The 22,862-nt window shown below is 30.7% G+C and overlaps 2 protein-coding genes across 3 annotated transcripts in view; both read right to left on the bottom strand.

Annotated features, from left to right (window-relative positions):
* Window positions 1-5,853, bottom strand: part of LOC107715121 (rab GTPase-activating protein 1-like) — a 100,296-nt gene extending 94,443 nt beyond the window's left edge. Inside the window, 4 exon segments of the mRNA XM_016521189.1 lie at window positions 89-296; window positions 1,002-1,158; window positions 1,274-1,457; window positions 5,783-5,853. Of these exon segments, the coding sequence (XP_016376675.1) occupies window positions 89-296; window positions 1,002-1,158; window positions 1,274-1,457; window positions 5,783-5,829 (596 nt within the window). The 5' untranslated portion in view covers window positions 5,830-5,853.
* A 2,482-nt stretch (window positions 5,854-8,335) lies between these two features.
* On the bottom strand, window positions 8,336-19,875 carry LOC107715069 (protein FAM163A-like). 2 transcript variants are annotated; one of them, XM_016521110.1, is made up of 3 exons: window positions 19,687-19,875; window positions 12,609-12,723; window positions 8,336-8,755 (listed from the first exon to the last, which is right to left on the bottom strand). In XM_016521110.1, exons 2-3 carry the CDS (start codon window positions 12,699-12,701, stop codon window positions 8,396-8,398), a joined length of 453 nt encoding a protein of 150 aa, XP_016376596.1. In that variant the 5' UTR covers window positions 12,702-12,723; window positions 19,687-19,875; the 3' UTR covers window positions 8,336-8,395. The 2 variants fall into 2 exon arrangements, with proteins under 2 accessions (XP_016376596.1, XP_016376595.1); XM_016521109.1 differs by lacking the exon at window positions 19,687-19,875 and adding an exon at window positions 12,809-12,861.
* Between the last annotated feature and the right edge of the window lie 2,987 nt (window positions 19,876-22,862).

The raw sequence follows: 22,862 nt of genomic DNA, 5'->3' as shown, positions 1-22,862 counted from the left end.
TATATATATATATATAATTTATTTTTTTCAAAAAATATTAGTGGTCTCAGATTTGTGGACCCCACTGCATTTTTGGCAAATGACTGACCGGACACAACCGTCTGGACCGTTGGGCACATGGAGGGTTATGGGGATGGGGATGGCGCTCTCTGCCCGCAGGGTGGCCATGGCTTTCTGGGCCTCCGTCTCGTTACGAGGGGCCTTCACCCAGGTGCAGCCAAGATAGGACAGTTGACTGAACTGCACGCTGTCTTCCTCCGGTTCTGTTGAACTCTCCAAAACTGCTGCTGATGCTTCTGCAGACACAGACAAAGAAGTGTCAATATACTGTGTAAGGTTGCAGAAATGTGTATTTGTTTATTTTCTTCTCTAAAACTTTATAAAAGTTTTTATATTTGCGATATTATGCAAGTCATTAAGTGGCTCATCGAATCATATTTAAGAGGTAGAACAATGTGTTTTACGCTGACTATTTCTTTAGATTCTTGTGTCGAAATCCTCAAACAATAAACTCTTGCTTGCATAAACCTTTGTTTTATGTATAGGTCCATTGTCAAGAGTGACTGAATGAGGAAGTTTGTGCAAGGCAGAGAGGAAGTAAGTGTTCAAAGCCCTCCCAATTTTAGCACTTGGCAACAGGAAGCAGTTATGATAAATAGAGCTAGTTTAAAAAAAAAAAAAAAGAAGAAAATAAATTAGGTAATCTATTATATATTGTATACAGTATATTGTAAAATTTATATATATATTAAAAAAAATATATAAAATGGCAAACTTGCTAAAAATGAATCATATACTTAAAATTCAATATGTATTGAAACAGCCCTGAAAATTATTATTAATAATAATAATAATAGAAAAATATCTTTGTACACTTTAGCTTTGCCTCGGTTAATTTGTAAAATATTGACAATAAGACATGGTTTAACAAGGACCAATGGGAGTTCGGGATAAAACAGAGTTAGTTTGTCTGTTAGTTTGTTACTGCAAGCAGGAAATACCATGAGGAGCAGTGTCCAAAGTCAGGCCGGGTGGTCTGATCTGAGAACTGAGTGCTGTAGGACTTCCTTTCTCCTCTGCAGATCCTGGTCCATCACAAACATCATCCAGCACCTCCTCCATCGCCCGCTCCAACTGCTCACTCCCATTCCACGACATCTGACATAGAGGGAGATGGCAGAGGATAAATAGTCTAGATTACTTTTAACTTCATTCTTATTGACACAATAAAACAAATAGTAAAGGATGCTTAGCAGGCAGTAGAAAGAGATACCTTGAGCCTGGGCCTCCCCTCTGAGCTGGAGGGGGAGCCCCCAGCAGTGGGCGGCACAAGAACAAACTCCTCACTGGTGACGGTTGACACAGATTCAGTGGAGCCGCTCACTCTGCCCAGAGAGGAGCTGTCATCCATGATAGCCTGGGACAGTCCGCCCGTTCGGCCCACAGCTGCTGCAACCCTACCAACAAGACAGACCTGTTACACTGGGTACATTGTGGATTAAAAGATCTACTTTAACTTCTGCAACGTAAAATACTCAATGACTGGATGGTTTACTCTGTATTGGATTTCCTTGCATATTAAACCTGCATTTTGCAATTTATAAAAATATATATATATTTATTTTTTATTATATTTCTTATATCTTGTTATATATGTAACATTGTATATACGTAACATATATTTTTCCCCGCCCACAAAGCCTTGACGACATCAGAAAAGTCACTTCAGAAATCGTTATTACATTTCAGAAGAAATTATGAAAATATCTTTCCTTTGGAATACAAAACACAACTGTACACAATATGATGTGGGACATTTATTAAACCGTAAAAATGGTCCATTTTGACATTTCACATCAACTTAGCTTTGGATACACTATCGGTGCCGATTAATCGGCAAAACCGATGAATCGGTCGACCTCTAGATACTAATCATGTTCAGACAGGCAGAAGCTGAATCAAGAAAAAATAAACAATCGAACAATCAATCAGCACTAAAGCACCAGTCACTTTTAGAGAGTTACAGCAGTGTCATTTGAAAATGATATCAACCATCTAGCTTTTCACACATTATTGCTGATTCAACAAGCAAGTTCATGTTTATCGAGGTGTCATCTATCTGAGTGCATTTTCACAGCCTAAAGCAGCTCAAAGAAAAGACTCTGAAACCACCACTGATGTTCACACACAGTATGCAGAAAGTTTTTTCACACATTAAAAAAAAAAATCACATACTATTACACAACTAGCATGCGATGGTGATGATGATCTCAAACAAGTGTCCAGCCAATAAAGCAACTGCAGTAACTTAAACAGTTGGCTCCTTGAGTTCAGATCAGGGGTCACGGTGGGTGAAAGGGTCTTCACATTCACACACACAGCAGTCATGTGGCCGTCATTCTCCATCAATTACAGTCATTGAAAAATGCACAGGATAAAACCGCACACTAACAGAAGGTCTCTGTGTGCCCTTCATTTTCATTATGTAGTAGTTCCTCACTTGACATAAACAGAGAATGCATTTAGAACCCACTAAAGAGTACCGGTTAGTCATTGAAATTGAATTAGACTGCACAAACACCAAAAGGACACAAACTTTAAGCAATTACAAACTCATGGTCATTATTTTAGAATTAGCCAGTTAAGGAACTAAGATTACTATTCACTTCTTTGGATGTCGATTAATGAATTATAGTGTCGCCTGGCAAAGATATAGTCCAGTTAATAATAATCAAATCAGTTATCTTTAATTTATATATCATTTTAACCATATGGTTAATATAAATTGTATTTTTTTTTAAATAAAATTTAAATGTTTTAAACTTTTTAAACTTTATTTTATACAAGTTAAGTTTTTATTTTTGAAATAAAAATAAAACTTAACTGAAATAATATAATAAATATAAAAATCGCAAACATACTTTTTCAGCTAGTTGCTAAGACAATATTTTTTATTTAATTTAACTTAATGTACTAAAATAGATAAAGCTTAAAAAAAAATTCATAAAAACTATGGCATACTCAAAAAAGAAAAGGGACAAAAACAAAACAAAGTTGCTAAAACTTTTAACTAAAATTAAAATAAAAACAGAAAATAAAAAAATTAATATATATTTTTTTAGATATTACAGTATCTGATTAATACTAAAATAGCACAGATATATAATTTTCATACAGCATTTAATTTATATATTACATACTATAAAAATATTGACTAATCATAATGCATTTTAATTTAAAAACATATCATGGTGCTGTGGTCACTGACACTAGAGAATAGAAATTATTTATTCTATTCTAATAAATTATTATCAATTATTCTAATAAATTCAGTGAAAATATCCCAGTAAGACAAAAATAAAATAAAATAAAATAAATCCAAATTTACAATACAATTCACATCATGTTCCTTTAGCTGTAGTAATCAGTACTAAACACCACCAAGCAGCTTGGAGGGTTAAACTGAGCCTGAGCCTCTGTCTCAGATGTTCAACCACAGATAAAACTGGTGCAGTTTACTTATTCTGGGTGTGCATTAGCCACAGTACTCTCTCTCTCACACACACACACTGCAGGCGCAGCATGAGAAACAGGCTTTGGAAACAACAGTTTATGCTCTATGCTTGCTGTATTACTCACACCCATAATTTAAAGCCAATAAACAGATACTGTATTAGTACAGTATTAGTTTCTACAACATGGCATAAACTACATGACACCATCCACACTGAACTACTGAGAAAGAGCCAAGGCCTTCCTGCCGTCCAACACGGTGTTTAAAGTTCAAAATCCTGAGTTATTTGTCTCTCTGTCTGAGTTCTCGTTCAGGGCCAACCATGATGTAATACAAGAAAATCTGTCCGATTAAATCACCCAGCAAAAAAGGAACAGAAGAGTAATTGGAACAAACAGAGGAACTATATAATTAAGCAATAAGGCACAGGGCTGTGCAGTATTGCGAATGTACAATATTACATTACATTATTATTATAAATTGCATTATATGATTATAAATATTATACATTTTATCCTAAGATTTAGATCATTATCAAAAGTAACATACTACATTTACATGTATATTACTTAATAGATTTAAGTTTCAATTTTAGAAAAATATTATAGATAAATAGATGATATCAGCCAAATTTAATTTATTATATAAATCATACAATAAAATAGAATAAAATAGAACAAATAGAAATACAAAATAGCAAAAATAATAAATAATTAATACATATTAACAAACAAAAATACTAATAAAAAGCTAAATTAATACAATTAATATAAAATAATTATTTGAATTTATTTGGGAATTGCAGCCTAATACTATTAACATTAATATTGATATAAAAAGGTTAATATTATTATCAACATTTGTTTGGATTGAATAAGGGTTTTGCCTTTTAGATTTTTTTTTTAAAACTGAAACTATAGGATGTTTTCTCTGGTATATTCACAAAATATTTTTATATTCTGGTATATTCACAAAAAAAGCCTTGAGTTGAAACACTCTTAAAGCTAAATGAACCAGAACAGTAACAAACGGCTCTATAACAGCCTGTCAATCACCAATGATGCATTTGCAATTATTCATTGTTGTGGTAACATTAAGACATTTTCAATAATTGTAGACAAGTTACTACTGTACAGTTTTTCCGTTATTCTTGAGCTTTGGAGAAGTGAGGTGAGGCCTTTAACGTTTAAAAACACCGGTGAGGAGTTCATGGCTAGCAGAGCTGAACATTTTAAAGGGGTCATATGATGCTGCTAAAAAGAACATTATTTTGTGTATTTGGTGTAATGAAATGTGTTTATGCGGTTTAAAGTTAAAAAAACACATTATTTTCCACAAGTGAGGTAGGTATGTGGGGGCGTGTTCGAACGAGCCGTTTTAGGTAGGTGTGGCTAACTCTTAACTTTTATAAAGAATATCTCTTTGGATTTGAGACTTTAGTCTTTGCAACTTTACAGATCTTCTTTATGCACCAAGAGCTTGTAACACTCTAAAGAGAAAGGAAAAAATGAAATCGCATCATATGACCCCTTTAAACAAACTGGCATGTTTGTTTTACCATCCTAAACCTTTTCAAACATTAGCCAAACAAACTAGCGTGCCTTTCAATTATGTAAATCACAATATTTTATTCATCACACCTGTTCCTTATCAGGAACAGTCATCTAACTGACAGGGTTTGAGCCATATATATATATATATACAAATGATTAATACATTTTTTATTACGAAATTTAGTGTCATAAATACACGTAGATTAAGCAAACAGTATCACAAAACGAACCCTGTTTACCGAGCTGTTACGACCAGCTATTTAAGAACAAATAAAATATAAATTTGAGCGTAAATCCCTGCAAAAAACAATAAAATATTAGCAGCTGACTAAACAGGGATTCAAAGAGACAGGAAACGCCTTCAACAGCAAAAAATAAGGCTGACTAACACCGTTTCGTACTACTACTAACGTTTTTCATAACACACACACAACCCATCATAACAGCTAGTTAAAATCCTAAACACAATGTGTATTGTCAGTGAGAAGCAGCCTAACTAACCTGAAGCTAGTCAGTTAGCCAGCTAGCCACCGCTAATAGCTCATTTTCTGCCACTTTAACTTTAAAATAAGCGCTTACGAGCTTCGAAGGCTTTTAAACACTCCCACGCTGAATATCAAACAAACCCGAGCGCGTGTGTCGTGTCAACGCGGACGTTTTTTTTCTTTCATTTTGGTGTTTGCTGTGAGTTTCCTGAGGTGAAAAATCAACTTACTTGCTGAGCCTGTCAGCTGAGCGACGCGCGTGCACACGCAGAAACATCCGCAAACCTCATCAGCGCTCGCGCCGCATACGCGGGACGCAGGCGACGTCATCAGCGCCGCTGGAAAGAGCCACGCCCACCTGCTGCAGGTTTACTGTTTTTTTGGTATTTAAGACAACAAAAATAGAATTTATCATTAATACAAAGTAATTTAATATAATAATATTAATAAAACATATTTTGTTGACGTACATTTCATGTAATTTATAAATAACATGAAACAAAATAATAATAATAATACACTTAATATATATAAAAACGCAAATATTATTAAGGCAGAATTCTGATTACAATGTCAAAATAAAAACTCTAATTTCTGTGATAAATCTTTTTAAAAAGTATTTTATGAAGAAGAGCCAAACTATTAGTTACCTTAAATATTTCTGCTATGTTATGTCATTATATATTAATACTAAATAATTCATCATTAAATGAATTAACATTAATGAAAACGTATTTATCATAGTAAATTGAATTTAATTTATAATTCATAAAATAAATTGTAATTAAACAAAAATACAAAAAAAGTAAATAACTAAAAGAATAAGTAATACTAATTCATTCATTCATTAATATTAATAAAAACATATATCGTAGTAAATTTAATACAATTTATAATTTATATAACAACATGAAACAAAAATACATAAATAATAATTAAGAAAAAAAAGAGAAAAAAGCAAATGTGATTCTGATTAAAATGTCAAAATAAAACTTTAATCTCTGTGATCTAAAATATATATTTTTATATTTTATAAAGTAGTGGTAGAGACAAGCTATTATTAGTCTATTAAAAATTTTTTTTTAAATACAAATTAATTAATGTTAATAAAATTTATTTATTTTTGTACATTTAATGTTTTTTATAATTCATAAAATAAAATAAAATGAAACAAAAAAAACTACTTAATACAAAAATAATACACTTAATAAAAACACAAAAAAAGCAAATGAGGTTAGAGTAAAAAAAAACACTTTAATTTATGTGAAAAAGATCAAATATTTGTGTTTAAAAAAAGAAGTGGTAGATCCTAGCTATTATTATGTTAATTATTTTTATATTATGATAACTATTTTGCTTCTTTGCAAGGCACAGAGTAGAAAGTATTCTTAATTTATTTCTTTATTTGCTCACTGGTTCATTTGTAAAACATTGCTCATGTTTTAAACAGTCTAAAGACACTACAGTAAAAAATATTTTTCTTCACATAGAAAGTAACAGTTGCTACCAGTTATCATCATATCCTTGTCATTGACAGATATTTATGATTGAGCATCACAAATTAACTCAAACAAGTCGGCTGGACACGCAATACAGGAACACATTACCCTTGACTAAACATGAGCCACTGTTTGGCTAATAAAAGTTAGGTAAAACCAGGTTTACAAACAAACAGAATCATTTAAATAGAATCATTTACATATTCAAACTTTGCATGTAATAAAAAAAAATAAACATCACTACATTACCTCACATCTCATCATGGACTAAATAGACACTCAGACCCCTTGTTATGACAGATTACACTGATCTTGCATAGAGATGGCTAAAAAAAAAATCTTTTAATTAAAGATCAAGTGTGTGATTTTTGCACCTCTGGCGCCACCAAGTGGAATTGCAAAAAACTAAAAAAATTGTTTTATAAAATGAAATAAAATAAAACATGTTTTATTGTGGCACAATAACAAAATGTTCTTGTGTAGGATAGCCCTCATACATCAGCCCATTACAGGAAGCCCAGTTTTTGAAGGCTGCTTAGAAAACTACGAGCCCTTACCCTCCGCTGCAAAAAAATGTTCTCAATCAGTATTTTTGTCTTGACAACACCTTTAAATAGCATAAGATGTTAACACCTCAAAGAATAATTATTTTGTTTATTTAATGTTTATTTATATTTCATTGTTGTTTTTGTTCTATTTTATTTTATTTTTGTTCATTGTTTTTGAAAACCGGCAGATTGTTTTCTGTTGTTTTAGCCCTTCACTGCAATTTTTTAATGACATTGTTTTGTTTTCCCTAAAAACATTTAAACACCTTTTGAAAAGTGTAAGATGTTAAAACTTATCTTCAGAGAATAGTTATTTTGCTTATCTAATTTATGTTACTTAATGTTAATTGTTTATTTGTATTGCATTGTTTGTTTATTTTATTTCATTGTTCATTGTTGTCCATTGTTTTTGAAAATGGCAGTTTTGATTTAGCACAAATCTAACTTTTAGTTTAGTGAAGTCTACTAAAATAACAGGAAAAAATTAACCATAAAAAACTAATTCAAGATTTAAAAAAAAGCCTTATCTTGCACAACTTTGCTTCTCAAGTGCATTTATCTTATTTTAAGTATGCTTAGATTTAAAAGCAAGACAAAAATACAGATTAATAATTTTTTGTTAATTAGAGTCAAATAAACTCAGGAAGAACAAATCTGTGTCAGTTTCTATAAAACATTATTGATTTAAATTTACTGCTAGACAGATAAAATGTAAAAACGGAGTACTCGCTGTCCCCATTCACTCTGTTTTGTACACAGAAGAAACATTAGGGGTGATTTCGGTGGACGTCACTGATCAGACATCAGTGCTTATGGCACGTGTGTTGGAGTAGAGGTCCGGACGGCTTCGAGAGCTCAGCGATGCGCTGTGCAAAGAGGGAAGGGTGAGAGACAGGCACGGGCTGTCATAGTGGGACGGCATGTAAGTGATCCGTTCGGCCCCGTTCCGCATTTCGTCCATGGTGCTGATGTAAAATGGAGAGCTGTATGGGGAGCAGGTGGGGCAGAAGCTCTGCGGTGGCGTGGGCTCCGGCGACAGGGAGAGCGGGTTAGAGGCGACCCCGTCCAACCTAGTTGTGCTGCATGCGTTGCAGGCAAACTGGGGTTGTGAGCAAACAGCATCTGGATCGGATCCATTCTTCTTACAGCAATAATACTAGAAGAAAAACAAGGCCAGTCAGTCAGCAAGAGAGATAGGAATGCCATAGGACTTCATTGGAGAAATGAATGAATGAATGAATAATTATTATTGTTGTTTTGTAATTACAGGAGCACTAACTTTTTCATCCAAGGTCACCAAAACCAAAAGAAAAATATAATTTATTTAAATATATCATAATAAATAAAATCTAATTAAATAATAATCTTTTTATAAATAAAACAACTCACTGACTTCATTTAAATCTTTCAAAAGAAACAATATTATAAAATTTAATTAAATTAAAAAAATCTTCTTCCTACTGCTCCAAAATTGTTACTGTTGTAAATAAAAATAAATCAAAATCTACATCATACTGTTGCAGTTATCATTATAAATAAAAATAAAAGTAATAAAGTTTATAAATAAAACCAAAATAACATCTACAATACATAAAAATGACAAATTAAATAAAATGACATTTAAAAACATCCTGCAATGTTATTTAATGGGAAAATAAATGTTTTTACTAAAATGGATTTAAAGAATATCTAAAATTAATATTAATATATATAAAATAAAATAATGGGATCTTAACCCTTTTTAAGTGATATCAATATTGCACTTTTTACAAAGAAATGAATGACTTATAAATAGTCTGTGCAAGTGTATATAGTAGGCTATATACGGTATTTATGCATAAATATACAATAATCTCCTGTCTAAATCTCATTGAGTGCTGTCAAAATGTTTACTCAAAGATTCAGTTCTGTTCATCGTGATTAACCTTCATGTTGTTTCAAACCCTCTTCTGTGGGTAAATAAAAATAAATCAAAATCTACATCATACTGTTGCAGTTATCATTATAAATAAAAATAAAAGTAATAAAGTTTATAAATAAAAATTATTAAAATCTATCAAAAAATAATAATATAAAATATAATTACATTTAAAAAAAACTGCATCCAACTGTTTGACTAGTGTTATCATTACAAATAAAAATAAAATAAAGTGTATAAATAAAATAAAAATCATTCAAATCAAATTTTTAAAAAAATAATATAATATTTAATTAAATGAAAAAACCTACACCCTACTGTTTCACTATTGCTATCATTATAAATAAAATAAAAGTAATAAAACTTATAAATATCATAAAAACTCGATTCACTTTTTTAAAATAAAAGAATTCATGAAAAATCAACCAAATCTATATATAAAAAAAAAGTTAGGTTTTTCAAATCTATCAATAATAATAATAATATAATATTAAATTAAAAACATGTATACAATATTGCACTTTTTACAAAGAAATGAATGACTTATAAATAGTCTGTGCAAGTGTATATAGTAGGCTATATACGGTATTTATGCATAAATATACAATAATCTCCTGTCTAAATCTCATTGAGTGCTGTCAAAATGTTTACTCAAAGATTCAGTTCTGTTCATCGTGATTAACCTTCATGTTGTTTCAAACCCTCTTCTGTGGAGGACAAAAGGAGATATTTTGAAGAATGTTCATGCTGCTCTTTTCCATATAATAAAAGTACATATATGACCAAGTTGTCAAAATTCAAAAAGAACAACAACAAAAAAACTCAAGTACTCAACAACTAAAAATAACTATGTTTCCAAACTTTTAAAAAATATATATTCATATATATACCTCTCACACTTTCATATTTTTGTGTCTCAGCAGGGTTTGTCAAAGCTGATTGGGTTGCTACTCTGGCCTGGGCTGCTTCTCTTTTCAAGAAACTGTCCAATATCATATTTTTCGGCTGGTGTTTCTTATGGCCTTCACTTCAGTTGGCTGCCTGTAGATTTTTTGGAAAGCACTCACAATTTTAAAAGATTAAAGAGCAAAGTAAATATCAAATAAATCTAATATATTGTTACTTCACAAACATGTGGATGGGTATTTCTTGTCAATGATTTTCAAGAATATTAGATATAACCAACTGCTGCTCATATTTATCACTGTCCAAAATCCAGTCATTTCAATGACAATCCAAGCGATTGGGAATTTCACTTAAGAGCGACACATTTCCCCAAGCAGATTTCACAGCAGGTTCAAGCTTTTCATGCAAATTTGCCGCGCTAACCAACAGAAAGCTGCTTGCTTTGAAAGCATCTTCTGAGTGGTGCTTTGTGCATCACTACATTATTAACAATAGACAATAAAATAAAACATAAATATTAGATGAAAAACAAACTAAACGAAAAGTTGAAGCACTAAAATTACTAACTGGAAATAAATAAATTTAGATTTTAAATTTAAATTTAATTAATAAAAATGGTGGGGGAAAACACATAAAATTAAATGACTAAGAATTCAACTAAAATCAAAATGAAAACTAAAAAATAACTGGAAGTAAATGGCAAATAAGTAAAATTGGTAATAAATAATAATAATAAAAAAAGAAACCCTAAAAACTAAAACTGAACTGAAACTGAAACTGAAATAAAAAGTATAGAAAATCTAAATAGTAGTATTTAAAAAAAAATGTAATACAAATAAAAAACATAAAATTAAATGATTAAAAATTATACTAAAATTAAAATTAAAACTGAAAATATAAAAATATATACATATTTAAAATATAAATAAAAAAACTATAGTATAATAAAATAGTATTTATATAATACTAAAAACTAAAAATAATACATAAATATTAGATGAAAAACAAAGTAAACTAAAATTAGAAATGTTGTCTTGGCAGCTAACTGAAATAAGTTTAAGTCAAAGCACTAAAATTACTAACTGGAAATAAACTAAAACTTAACTAAATCTGAATTAAAATAAAAATCTAAATAGTAATATTAAAAAAACTAAAATTTAATTAATACAAATTATGGGGAAAACACATAACAAAATTCAATGACTAGAATTCAACCAAAATTAAAATAAAAACTACAAATACAGTAACTGGAAATAAAATAAGGCAAATAAGTAAAAGTGGAAATAAAAAAATAATAATAACTAAAAAATAAAACTATACTAAAACTGGAGAAAAAAAAATATATAACCTAAATTGTATTTTTTTTAAATAAATTAATTTAAATAAAAAACACACAAAATTAAATGATTAAAAATGAAACTAAAATTAAAATGAAAACTGAAAATATAAAATAAATACTTATTTACAATATAAATAAATGAAACTAAAATGAAATAAAAACAATGGGCTGTATTTTATTAAATAAATAAATGAATAAATAAATAAACAAATAAACAAAAAATTTAAACTGAAAAAACAAAATACAATAACTATAAAAGCTTATTCAAAATATTAATAAAAACTATGGTATATTAAAGTAGTACATAAATAATACTAAAATAACACTGCATGGTTTCAAATGTACAGATAAGCTAAATCCAATAAATCTATGTTTTTTCCTCCAATCTTCTTTTGATTTACGACTATGGATCTGTCGGTAAAATAATATAATATTTAATTGAATGAAAAAACCTACACCCTACTGTTTCACTATTGCTATCATTATAAATAAAATAAAAGTAATAAAACTTATAAATATCATAAAAACTCGATTCACTTTTTTAAAATAAAAGAATTCATGAAAAATCAACCAAATCTATATATATAAAAAAAAGTTAGGTTTTTCAAATCTATCAATAATAATAATAATATAATATTAAATTAAAAACATGTATACCCTACTGTTTCACTATTGTCATCATTCTAAATAAAATAAACTGTATAAATATATATATATTTTTAAATAAATCTATCAAATCTGTTTTTTTTTGTTTAGTTTTGCTTTGTTTATTCACAAAATTCAATGCATAGAGGAAAATATCTGTCATTATTTTTTAGCCTTAAGTTATGAGGCGCGCGCGCTCACCTGAAGTCGACAGTAACAGAGCACGACAATGATACACAGGAGTATCACCGTCGCGAGAATTCCTCCGGTTATAACCACAGTTCCAGCTGTCATCCGACCGGATCTCCATGAAACTCTAAACGCAAACACACACACACAGACTGACTGTCAGACCACTTGTACAGGTGAGCATGCCAAACGACCACTTTGAGCTCCATTACTTCGGGTACAATGTCACAATGTCCGCAAGATGGCGATGCAAAACCACAAATCCAACATATGAAGTGACACGTTAGTTCTGACAGACGCGTCGTCCGTGTTCAGTCAGTTTGATTCAGCACGTGCTGACAGAGGAAGTGTCGGGTCAAGCAGCCCAGCGCGATTGAGTTTGACCAGCACTGCAGATCTGATTAAGGAGCTGCACTGATGAAATGCAATCATCAAACTCTCTCTCTCTCTCTCTATGTGTGTGTGTGGGAAATTACATCTGGACTTTTATTAGGAAAAAGTTTGCTAGTTAATTACAGGAGTCTTTCCAGCTTAATCTTTCCATTAAAAAATCTTTCCATTAAAGGTCACATAATGATCAAATTCAGTCAAATTTATCAAAACATTACAATATAAACTATTTCTTATAAATATAAAATAAAGAACTTTTCACTGTTGTTGTAAAACATCACATTTATCAAGAAACATAATAAAAATAAAATAACATCAAATAAAAACCTATGTTGTTATACTAACAATACAAAATACATACTAAAAGTCCTTTCTAAAAGCAATTCTCTCAATATAAATAAACAAATAAAATCTCCATCTACAAAATATAAATAAAAAGCATACCCCATACTCTTTTACTATTGTCATGAATGGTATATTTTTAAAAAATGCATTCAACATATATGCAAAAATCTTGCCATTTCTCTCTAATTATTTGTGAAATTTAATAGCAATTTCCGAGTGAAAATTTTGCTCTCTTGTAGTTTTCTTGCCAATTTTGGAACTTTGAACTGTATTGCTATTGCTGTTGCCTCCTTTCTATGAATTGCTTTTAATATCCTTCATTTATAAACCACTTTGGCTAAAACCACCTGCTAAATGAATAAATGTAAAAGAAGATCTTTCCAGTAAAAAAGTATTTCATCAGCCTAATGATAAAAGCACATGCTAAGTTGATGCTGGGGGTGAGAAATAAATCCAGCACGGAACATGCCTAGAAGACCAACATGTGGTGCACGAACCGGAGCAGACGGGATACAGGATACGAGATACAGCCCAGATTAAACAGCAACAATACTGATGGGATTAGTGCAGCGCTGATAGGACATGCAGGCCGGACGCTGACACATGCATCTGTATTCAGACCCACCTGAAAAGATACTAAACTATTAATGAGCACTTTATGAATTATTATACGCTGTCTTCTGTGCATTTTTACAGGCATCTATAAAGTGCTTAAAATGAAATGTAGCTTGACAGTTTAGTAGTGCAATTAATCTGGAAAAGTCACGGATGAATGTTAAAAAACGTTGGCAGAAAAGCTGCAGTTTGTGTCATTTTTCATATTAGTAATCTGAAATATGAAAGATAATATAAAATTTTTTTTTATAAGGATGAGTATACATTTTTAATATCAAGTGAAAAGTGCCTGCATATGAACTCTCTCCAGAATTACGCTTGGAGATGCAAGTATCTGGTGCTGTGTCTCAGAATGCAATGAGCACAACTCAATGCAATAATATACACTGCAATATTATTTCATGGAAGAATAAAGGTGGTTTTACTAAAACTTGAGATGACTATTTTCTAGATAAAATACTATAATTATAAATGAAATAATTATGTTAAAATATATATATTTTTAAATTCATTAAAAATTATTAAAATTCAGATATATCAAAATACAATTATTTTAAATACGCTGATTAGGATAAAGTGAATAAGGTAATAAATAATAATAGAAAAAAAGAAACCCTAAAAACTAAAACTGAACTGAAACTGAAACTGAAATAAAAAGTATAGAAAATCTAAATAGTAGTATTTAAAAAAAAATGTAATACAAATAAAAAACATAAAATTAAATGATTAAAAATTATACTAAAATTAAAATTGAAAATATAAAAATATATACATATTTAAAATATAAATAAAAAAACTATAGTATAATAAAATAGTATTTATATAATACTAAAAACTAAAAATAATACATAAATATTAGATGAAAAACAAAGTAAACTAAAATTAGAAATGTTGTCTTGGCAGCTAACTGAAATAAGTTTAAGTCAAAGCACTAAAATTACTAACTGGAAATAAACTAAAACTTAACTAAATCTGAATTAAAATAAAAATCTAAATAGTAATATTAAAAAAACTAAAATTTAATTAATACAAATTATGGGGAAAACACATAACAAAATTCAATGACTAGAATTCAACCAAAATTAAAATAAAAACTACAAATACAGTAACTGGAAATAAAATAAGGCAAATAAGTAAAAGTGGAAATAAAAAAATAATAATAACTAAAAAATAAAACTATACTAAAACTGGAGAAAAAAAAATATATAACCTAAATTGTATTTTTTTTAAATAAATTAATTTAAATAAAAAACACACAAAATTAAATGATTAAAAATGAAACTAAAATTAAAATGAAAACTGAAAATATAAAATAAATACTTATTTACAATATAAATAAATGAAACTAAAATGAAATAAAAACAATGGGCTGTATTTTATTAAATAAATAAATGAATAAATAAATAAACAAATAAACAAAAAATTTAAACTGAAAAAACAAAATACAATAACTATAAAAGCTTATTCAAAATATTAATAAAAACTATGGTATATTAAAGTAGTACATAAATAATACTAAAATAACACTGCATGGTTTCAAATGTACAGATAAGCTAAATCCAATAAATCTATGTTTTTTCCTCCAATCTTCTTTTGATTTACGACTATGGATCTGTCGGTTCACTATGCAGACATGCTAGAGGAGCTAAATGTGATTCGCAGACTAAGAAGAAATGTAATTAAAGAATGTAACTCTGTTACCATCATTTCCAGCTGGCTATGCACCTCTGCAAATGTACATGTGTATGTGAAACACTGTGTGTGCATGGAAACAGTATTAGAAAGCTTAAACTCAATGGTCTATGATCAAGACATCTGGATTATGTCATCTGCTCAGTTCTGCATGTTGTGGCATTTTTAAATGCAGTTTATATTGACTTATAATAATGTAATCATCTGTATTCTGTTCTTCCTCTCAGAGCCGTGTTCAACAGTCAGAACACATACTGTATGAGCCCATACATCCTCCACAATCCCATCATGCCTCTGCTTGTAGCCTGAGGGCGCATGGGCCGGCGAGTGCAGGATTTATAGAGGTTTCAAATGCGAGTCCCATTCCAAGGTCAATCCCAACTGTGTTAGAGAGCAGCTCCAATATACAGCTTCAAACTATTGACCTCTTATTCAGCATTTTATAATGGGCAGTGCTCTTTAGAAGTGGATTTCATTTCACACACCAACAAACCAGACATCGACATAATATGCATTTAGATTTGAAAAACCATTATTTAATAAAAAGTCGCAGCACATTCATTTAATCATGAATCAACTATATAATGATTAAGGTTATGTAGTTATAAAGACAAATGTATTTTTTAAATGTCACATTTGGGCAATCTGTCACAGGTTGTGTGTATATTTATGTAAAAGTTGATGTTATGCTAAATATTTTTTAATATTAAATTTTTTATTAAAAAAAGAATTACTGTATCAAAACCACGTTTGTGTGGTATCATCCCTGTATGAGAAATACTTAAGAAATACTTTATATATATGTGTGTGTGTGTGTGTGTATGTGTGTCTGTTTTGTTGTTAATAACAAAAATTATAAATTTCAAATGAAAAAATAAATAAATAAAACTGAACCAATCTATAAAATTGCAGAATTTTGATCTATTTGATAACATTATTTAATACAAATTTATGGTCTTTATATAAATCTAATATACAAATAATAATAATATAAAAACTTGATTCATTATTCATATTTATATTTCAACAATTAATAAGAATTATAAATTATTCAAATGATGAATAATAATAATAACAAAAAAACTAAACTAAACCGATCTATAAAACTGTGGAATTTTGATCTATTTGATAACATTATTTAATACAAATGTACAGACTGTATATTAATATTTACGATAATAATAATAATAATAATAATAATAATATAAAAATAATAATACTTTTTATCTATAATTTTCATCAAAATTATTTATATTTATATTTCAATAATGAATCATTATTATAATTATTTGAATGATTAACAATTAATAATAATATTAATTATATATATATATATATATTATTTAATACATGTTTAATTATATTAATAATAAATACTTCAATTTACCATTTTTAATCAAAAAGAGAAGAAAATGGCATTCTATGCACCAATAAAATTACCTCACTGAAAAAATAAATAAATTACACACTGCAGCATTTTAAATGTAGTCTAAAGAAAATAGTACATTTTACTGACAATACTGTCCTAAAATATCTTAAAGTTAGTTATTTGGTGGTATAATCTCTAGCTCTCCATATTAGTTGTTGGCTCTACTCTGAACTGGCTTTAATTCAGTTCTACTACAGAGGGCTGGGAAGCAGCTCACTGCATTAACCAGTTTCCAGCCCCTAGGGCCCATAAACCAACTCATAGTGTTTGATGCCAGAGCAATGACCTTTTGAAGACTGATATCTTGTTACAACACTTGTAACTCAGAGAACAGAATAAATCCCTCACTTTTTAGTAACACATATACACACAACAATTGTCTACTCTAGACCCAACTCAAAATATCCATAAAAAGGAACATTAGAACGTTAATAATGCTAATTTAATAGTTTTTGTTTTAGTCATTTTATCACTTATTTTTTTCATTAATTTATTTTTTAAAACTGATAAAAATGCACTAAACCAATCTAAAGATTTTTTTGTATCTATAGTTTTAAATGAGTGAGGTTATCTTGTAAACCAATCAACCCAAGTATATAGTGATACATCATTGTAATCTGCTATAAGATTTTCAAATAAGACATTGTCCAAAATCACAGCTCCAGTTTTTCATTAATTCAGAATAGCACTCCCGCAACAATATTGTTCCATCACCAGCAGTTTTGGTCAGGTATTGAGTTCATCTGACAGCCTCTGGAAAGGTTCTTATTTCGGTGTTTCTCCTCACGGAATGCATTTGCATTTTGGTTGGCCTCAAAGCCCAGATGCAATCAGCATCTCTGTTAGAAAACGTCTCCTCTGAGACTAGTGCAAAGAGGGATGTACATTAATGTAAATTATGTGACATGTAATCGTAAAACAAAATAGCACAGAGATCTGCATAGGGAGGAAACCCAACTTCTTTTCATCCGTGATGATCCGGGTATAACATTTCTATCCGATTTACGTTCAATTTAGGTTTAGGGTTTGAGTTAAGTTTAAGGATGGGGTTAGATGTATGAACAACATTCCTATCAACCATCACTTTCAACTGTTAAACCACAAGAGAGAGAAGTTTCTCTTACTTAATAAAGGTAAACTATCAGTTGTCACACCTTTTCATTTCCTAATGGCTATTGAAAAATATATTTACTTTGTATTCTATTTGTGACAAATGTCGCTATCCACCTTATTTTTAACATAAAAGCGGGTGTGGCCATTTGTAACTTGAATGAGCTTCTAGTCTCATTCGCTTCAAGGTTGCCAGGTCTGCTTAACAAAACCAGGTCAACTACTTCCCAAAACTAGCCCTAACTAGCCTAATCACGTTCTGGGGGAAATTGGCTCAAAATTGCTCAAAACACACATTCCGGGGGGAAGGAGTGATTCGTTTCAACCTGCAGACTAAAAAAAACTACCAGCGGCAACCATAGATTTGTATATGTATATGCCTCATTTGCGACTGTTTCTATGGGCCGCTATACCTAAGCCGTCCGCCATATTGGAAGGGTCAACTTCAAGTCATTCACCAATCACCATAATAATCAATGAATATTCGAAGATGCCACAATCCTTACATATCTATGGTTCCGCCATTCTCTCGCATTCTCACCTGTAAAAGGTTATCCCGTTTCTTCGGGAATTTAAATCTTGGTGGTTTTTACAAACATCAGCTGGGCAGGATTGTGGCATCTTCGAATATCCATTGATTATTATGGTGAATGACGTCAAGTTGACGGTTGCAAGATTGGCGGACACCTCTACGTGCTTGGAGCTGTCGAATGAGGCATCTACCTATAAATATATATGGCGGCAACAGTATAAAAGTAGCCCAATTCCGCAGCAAAACTGTGGACTTGGCAACACTAATTCGCTTCCAGTTGCTCTTAGCTGTACAAAACAGCTCTTGATATTGCAAACTGGTATTTCGTATAATTTTATTTTAGTGTATTGTCGTAATTATTACCTGGTTTGTAGCGTTTATTCTTCTTGTTATTTACCTATCGGCTAATGAATTGGAAGTCTCGCACATTCACAGAAAACACCTTACTTCTGCATTCCAAAAAAAAAAGGTTGATGGCAAGTGTGCAAATGATTAAATTAGGCTACAAGGAGTTTATGTTTTCAGAGATATTTTCTAGAAAAACTCGAATGGCATATTGTACCATTAATTGTTCATATCGCGAACGGTTGCCATGGTTACCTGCTTGAGAGTATAATTCGGGGAATATCTTTTAAATACATAAATATACACACAATCTGACAACTTTCTCCAACGTGATTTAAAAAAATTGTTCTTATAACCACATAACCTTTATTAAATAGCTGATTTATGACTAAATGTGACTTGTTTTATATAACAATATCTATAGCTCTAGAGTTTAGAACAACAAACATAGAAAGCATGCATTACATTAAGACTTTTTAACATAGTAAAGTTAAAATAATATAAATTTGTACAAAATCCACACAAATCAATATGGTCATCATTACAATACGTTTTAGTTTTAGATCCTTCCAAATCTAATTTTCTAGAACAACACAAATGAACAGGATGTGAAAAGACAAATCCAATCGTACCTTCAGTGAACGTCTGTATGTTTGGAGAGAGATCTGAAGACGAGCGCTCGATCACACCATCTCTCACCCGGTTATTTCCACACAACGGGGCTAAAAACTTGTTCTCCACACCTGGAATCTGTCGGTCTACCACATGTTCGGATCTCCCAGGCTTGCGGTAATGCCCATGCAAGAACAACAGAAATAGCGAAAGGAGGAGTTACTCCCTGCGCGCGGAGAGAGACTGGAGGAGACGCGCGCGCTCAGATGAAGCATCAGAAGATGAATACTTACTCTATAAAGGTCAGACTATCATACGTCAGGCAGAGGAGATCTGTGGACGTTTTCTACTAAAGTTTTATTGAAACAATTTCACTAAGCATAATATAAAAACTAGAAAATATAAAAACACGGCCCACGTCTTTTAGATTTTAAGCAATTGTAGTTCGGAGTGTCATCATGGCAGTGGCGCTATTATTAAGTACTACAATTGTAAATAATATTAATTTTCTAACGTTACAATAATTCTATAAACAAGTCATTAATATCGAGTAATTAACGTTTCGGACAAAAAAAATCGTTAGTATGTTTATATATTTCTTCTCAGCCAATCAAAGAAGCCGAGTAGTCAATGCACGGACTGAAAGCGGGAATGGATTCACGTAGCTAATGGAACGGAGCGACAGCGATTTCTTCTCCACGCTCAAAAGCGTTCCGTTATCACTCCAGTTCTACATCCGCTTCGGGTTTTCCGATTCTTTACTAGTGAAAGAAACTCTATAAAGGCAACAACGGGCACGGCCATTTCCAAACTTACATGTGCAAGACTTCCGGTGTCAGCGCTTTTAGTTATTTCGACTGTTCGAAAACAGTCTGTTCTGTTGCAAACTGGTATCATTTTATTATTGTAATTATAAAAACATTATTTTTGTAGCGCAAACATAGTTTACCGTTTACTGCATTTCTAATAATGTTATTATTTACCTATAGCAGCTAATGATCGGAAGTCTTACACATTCACAGGAAATAGTGTGCTTCAGAAAAGTGGTGGATACTGGATATCACTGACTTAAAATTATGATGTAATTTTATTTTGGAAGACAAAATTCATAAAACAAGGTGTTTGAAACCAAAATTCAAAACTGCGGAATTGGATTTTTGACTCATAACCTTATGGTTACTGAGATATATATGATAACTTGTGATAACTATACAGTCTTCTCTACAGTTAGTAAGTCCACACATGGACTCTTTCCCAGAGACAAAACAACGGGTCTCTATGGTAACCAGTGGCATCTTGGCAGGTAAAAGGTCTGTGTGGGTCAGTTAACCAGGATAATATGATTTGCCATGCAGCATTGTGCTTTAATACGATCCCTATCAGAGCTCCCTTCCATCCTGCATTCGCACAAAGATTCTCCTAATGGCATAAATCACTGCGTCATTCTCCAAATTCTCTCAAAGTTTATCAGTGAAGTGCATTCAAGCTTCAAAAAGGACAAAAGAATCATAAAAACAACCCATTTTGTGAGGCTAATGGCACAGAAATTATTGTTTTGATGCTCCATAGTGGCAGAATGTCGAGATATGGTGTGAAATGAAAAGTCCTTATGTAATTTGTATGGTCTGTCACATGAATATAGACATAGCATTGCTTTAACAAACAAAAGTGTCACCACAAAAAATGACTCACTGCCTTGTTTTGCTTATCGAGTTCATCTTCCATTATTGGAGCTGGCAGAGGTTAGTGAAAGATATTAGAATTCATCAGCTGTGGCAAAGCATATTATAAGCTTGAAGAAACAGAGAGGAAAGGCCTAGACTGCGTTTTGACTGCATGTGATTTGATTTTATGGTTCATTTTCATCAAAATAGTGAAAAAATACTGACATGCATTACATTTCATAACACTAAACAGTTAATGGAAATGCAATCAACCTACTCAAGAACGTAACCGGTTCCTTTGTTTGTGAATCATTTCAAATGGCTGAAAGTATTGCCAGACTTTGACACTGAAGGAAGATCCCAAGCCATATTTAGTGTCCTTTTGACTTGGCCATAATTATGCCATAAAATATAGAAATTATGACATATTTAGTCATATTCATGAGGTTAAAAGTCAAAATTATGGCACAAGTTGAAATTTTGAGATACACAAAATTATGATACAAGATAAAAATGATGGCATAGTCAATTATGAGTAAAAAGTTCAATTCATGACAGGTCATAATTATGAGATAAAAGTCAAAAGCTGGGGAAAAAAGTGAATTATGAGACAAGTTATAATGACACAAGTCGAAATGATGGCATTCTAATTAATGATAAGATAAAAAGTAAAAAAAAATATATATATATCATAGCCGAAATTGAGATACTAAGTCAAAATTATGAAATAAAAATTTGAAATTATGACAGCCATTATGAGATAAAAAGTAAATTACAGGTTAGATAAGTCATACTTATGAAAAAGTCGATATTATGGCATGCTAAGTGATAATTATGACAAGTCAGTTATGAGATAATGACAAAATTATGACATTCATTTGACAATTCGAAAACTTTGAGATAAAAAGTTATAATTATAATTATGGCATAAAAATTCAATTATGGGATAAAAAAAAAGTCAACTGAGACGCAAGTTGAAATTATGACATACTAAATCGTAATTCTGAGAAAAAAGTTACAAAATGACAAGTTGAAATTGAGATACTACATCAAAATTATGATAAAAAGTTTAAATTAGTCATATTTATGAGATGAAATGTCTAAAGTCATAAATGACACAAAAACTACAAATAAAATTGTCATAATTATGACTTCTAAATTTCTTAAATCAGCTTTTTGCCATACATTTTCATGCCATAATGACTTGTGTCAATTATACCAAAAGCAAAGCATGATTTTTTTTCTTTCTTTTTTTGTGGCAGGAATTGGCTTCCATACTCAGAAAAAATTAGTTTCTTCAATTAAATTTCATTAGCTTAGCGTCCAATGCTAATTTGATTTCTGCAACATTAAGCTTTCTTTTCTCCCTCCCTAAATGAGGTAATATTTTTTGCTTCCCCAGCTGGTCTTGTTAAGAGACCAGGCGTCTTCAGGGCCTTGAAGAAAGCTCATTAAGATGCCATTAACAGTAATTGCACCAAACAAGGAAGATTCAGAACCAGCGGAGCACTGCCAACCTGTACCCTTTCCTT

Source organism: Sinocyclocheilus rhinocerous, unplaced genomic scaffold (genome assembly GCF_001515625.1).
Source record: "Sinocyclocheilus rhinocerous isolate Xijiao unplaced genomic scaffold, SAMN03320098_v1.1 scaffold509, whole genome shotgun sequence".
Taxonomy (NCBI): Eukaryota; Metazoa; Chordata; class Actinopteri; order Cypriniformes; family Cyprinidae; genus Sinocyclocheilus; species Sinocyclocheilus rhinocerous.
This window is presented reverse-complemented; position numbering and strand designations above follow the sequence as displayed.

Bases quoted from the DNA above. Each gene is read 5' to 3' on its own strand.
- LOC107715069 (XM_016521110.1), bottom strand. From the start codon at position 12,701: ATGACAGCTGGAACTGTGGTTATAACCGGAGGAATTCTCGCGACGGTG. The intron at 8,756-12,608 runs GTGAGCGCGCGC...TTTTTCTTCTAG, and splicing joins TCTGTTACTGTCGACTTCAG to TATTATTGCTGTAAGAAGAA.